Consider the following 3279-nt stretch of genomic DNA (forward strand, 5'->3'; position numbering starts at 1 on the left):
AGGGCCCGCTCCGCCGTTCCCCGGGCTCCCGCGGCCGCGAGACCCCCCCCGCCGGCCGCTCCGCCCGGTGGCAGCGGGCGCCCGAGCCGCGCGTGGACAGAGCCGTTGACAGCGAGGCTGCGGCGGCGGCGGCAGCAGCGGCTTTTGAGCGGCTTCTGAGCGGCTTTTGAGCGGCAGCGACTTCGGCAGCGGCTTCTGAGCGGCAGCGGCTTGGGCAGGAGCAGCAGCAGGGGCAGCAGCACCAGGTGAGGCGGCGGCGGCAGCTCTCGGCGGTCCGGAGCCCGCCCTCCGCCGCTCCCCGCGATGGTGCCTCCCCCGTCCCCCCAGCGTCCCCCCGCAGGGGCTCGCGGCACCGCTCCCCTCTCCCGGTACTGGCAGTGGCGGCGCTGGGCGAGCCGCCGCCGCTGGGTCTGGGTCTGGCGAGGCAGCGCCGGCCCCTGGCGCTCCCCGGCCCGCCCCCAGGCCCCGCCCCGCCTGGGGCCGGCCGGGGGCCGCCACCATCCACAGGTGCCCGGCGGAGCGCGGACCGGCGGCGGAGCGCGGACCGGCGGCGGAGCGCCCGCTCCCTCCCCGCCCCGCAGCCTCCCGGCAGCCGCGACCCCCGAGACCCCGGAGCGCGGTGCTGCTGCGGGGGTGCCGTCACCGGCAGCGCGGTCGGGCAAGGTGCCCGTGCTCCTCCTGACCCGCATTGACCCGTCGGCCTATCTGCGCTCCGGGACCGGCGGGGAGCGGCGCGCCGCGGAGCCTCGGCCGGGAAAGGCCGGGAATGATGCGGCTCCGCTCGGCCCGGAGCGCCCGGTGGGGGCCGGCGGGGACCCCGCGCGCAGCGACAGCGGCCGCGTCTGTCGCACGGGGCACGACAAGGAGAGCTTCGAGCGGCTTTACCGCGTGGGACCGCTGCTGGGGAGAGGCGGCTTCGCGTCCGTGTACTCGGGGCTCCGCCTGTGTGACAACAGCCCGGTAAGGGCGGGCCCGGCGGCGGGCCGGGGAGGCGGCGGGGCTCAGCTCAGCTCGGCTCAGCTCAGCTCAGCCCAGCGCTGCCCTTGGCTCGCAGGTGGCGATCAAACAAGTGGCTCGGGAGCGCATCTCCTCGTGGGGCGAGCGGGTGAGTGCGCGGGGCCACCGGGACAGTGCGGGGCAGAGCGGGTGGGGGTGAGCCGGTGGGGCCGGCCGGGGGGAAAGTGGGACAGCGAGAGGGGAGTGGGTGTGGAGTCACCAGGGGACACGGGCCGGGTAGGGGTGCACCAGAGCATCCCTGGGGATTGCGGGGGGCACCTGCAGGAGGGCATCAGAGCATCCCAGGCAGGGAGGCACAGGAGCCCCGGGCCAGCATCGGCCCTGCTGACAGTGCCGTGGTCCCCCTGCAGCCCAGCGGCACTCGCATTCCCTTGGAGATAGCCATGTTGAGGAAGGTGCGCTCCGGCTGCAGTGCCATCATCCAGCTCCTCCATTGGTTTGAGCTGCCCCACTCCTTTGTGCTGGTTCTGGAGCGTCCGGAGCCATCGCAGGACCTCTCCGACTTCATCAAAAAATGGAGGTTCCTGCCCGAGAATCTGGCGCGGGGCATTTTCCTCCAGGTGCTGGTGGCTGTGCGGCACTGCCACAGCCGCGGTGTCCTGCACAGGGATATCAAGCCCAAGAACATCATCATCAACTTGGCCACCAGAGAGGTCAAGCTAATTGACTTTGGTTGCAGCACCCTCCTCAGGGACACGGTCTACACCAAATTTAGCGGTGAGCCCACAGCCCAGGGTGCTTCCCGTACCGAGCAGTTTGTGAACAAGAGTCACGTGCTGATGACGAGGTGGCGGGTCACACTGAGTGTGCGTCCCCACGTCCGTGGCGCCACCGGTGCAGCCCCTGCATCCCTGGGGATCCGCGGGCGAGAATCCAGGAGCAGGCGGCATCTGCCTAATGAGGTGCGCCCGTATCCTGTTGTAGGAACACCTTTGTACTACCCGCCGGAGTGGTTCCGCTGGCACTGCTACCACGGCCGTCCGGCGGCGATCTGGTCCCTGGGCGTGCTGCTGTATGAGATGGTGTGCGGGGTCCTCCCCTTCCGGTGCTGCGAGGACATCGTCAGCGGGCAGCTCTTCTTCCAGCGCCGGATCTCTGTCGGTAGGTACCTGGCTTCGCAGCAGCAGGGGAAGGTCTGGGTTTAGGGGTGGCAGCTGATCTCCCTTGGTCAGCTGGAGGAGGTGGCCCATGTCCTGCCATCCTGCTCTCCTCCAAACCGAGCCATGGAGCAGGAGGTCTGGGTGCAGCTCTGAGCGCACCCAGGCCTGGGCGCTGCGGACGGTGGCACAAGGTAGGCAGGAGCCTCCTGCAACTGAGCAGTTGGATTCTGGATTCTCCCCAGAATGCCAGCACCTCATCAGGTGGTGCTTGTCCATGAGAGCTCGCGACAGGCCATCCCTGGACGATGTGTTCAACCACCCTTGGCTGCAAACATCCACTGCCCCAGGAGACAGCCGCCCTCCACCCTCACAGCCTGAGCCAGCAGCTGGGCAAGTAAGCTGGGGGTGCCTCTTGGGGGGAGCGTGGGGTTTGGGGGTTTTGGCAGGTTGGGTTTTGCGGAGAGCGGGTGGTTTTTTTGGGGTTTGGGGGATTTGGGAGTTTGGTGAGGTTGGGTGTTTTGGGGGGACTTTTGCAGTTATTGGGGGGCTTGTGGGGATTGGTTTCTGGGTTCTTTGGAGAGCAATAGGTGTCAGAGGGACACCTCATAAGAGTTATATCTCCTCCTTGTAGCTGGGGCAGTGGTGAGGTTGGGCTTTAGTCTGAGGATAACGCTGGTAACACACCGATTGTATAGTGGTTTCTGATTAGCACTTACCCCGAGCAAGGCTGATTCAGTCTCTCATGCTCTGCAGTGAGGAGAGACAAGATCTGACAGCAAAGCAACAGACAAAGCGGCTACTCCAACACCCGCCACGAGCACTGCAGCTACTCCAGCACCAGCCACAACCACTACGGTGACACCAACAATGGACACAGGCACCGTGGCTACTCCAATGGCAAGGACTGTCACTACAGCTACAACTCCAGCAACATGCACTGCTGCTATTCCAACCAGGGCAAAAAAAGCAGTGTGGCTACTCCAGACTCAGTGACAAGCAGTGAGGCTTCTCAAAACCAAGCCACAAGCACTGCAGGTACTACAAATACAGCGACAGACACATCAGCCACTCAAACGCCGAGGACAGGCACTGTGGCAGGTGGGACCCAATTCAACATGCCCTGCAGTTAATCCAGCCCCAGGCACAAGGACTGCAGTTACTC

The 3279-nt window shown here is 66.1% G+C and overlaps 1 protein-coding gene across 1 annotated transcript; it reads left to right on the top strand.

Moving 5' to 3' along the window:
* Positions 1-561: 561 nt before the first annotated feature.
* LOC133270202 (serine/threonine-protein kinase pim-1-like) lies at positions 562-2491 on the top strand (the record flags this gene model as incomplete). Its single annotated transcript, XM_061455195.1, is given in 7 exon segments — positions 562-759; positions 859-960; positions 1055-1105; positions 1368-1734; positions 1942-2118; positions 2360-2453; positions 2455-2491. Coding segments are annotated over 7 exon segments (1026 nt in total), but the record flags the coding sequence as incomplete, so codon positions are not given.
* Positions 2492-3279: the final 788 nt, after the last annotated feature.

The sequence above is a fragment of the Pezoporus flaviventris genome, unplaced genomic scaffold, assembly GCF_033815535.1.
Source record: "Pezoporus flaviventris isolate CSIRO_AGI_PZ_B2104156 unplaced genomic scaffold, CSIRO_AGI_Pfla_v1 ptg000019l, whole genome shotgun sequence".
Classification (NCBI taxonomy): domain Eukaryota; kingdom Metazoa; phylum Chordata; class Aves; order Psittaciformes; family Psittacidae; genus Pezoporus; species Pezoporus flaviventris.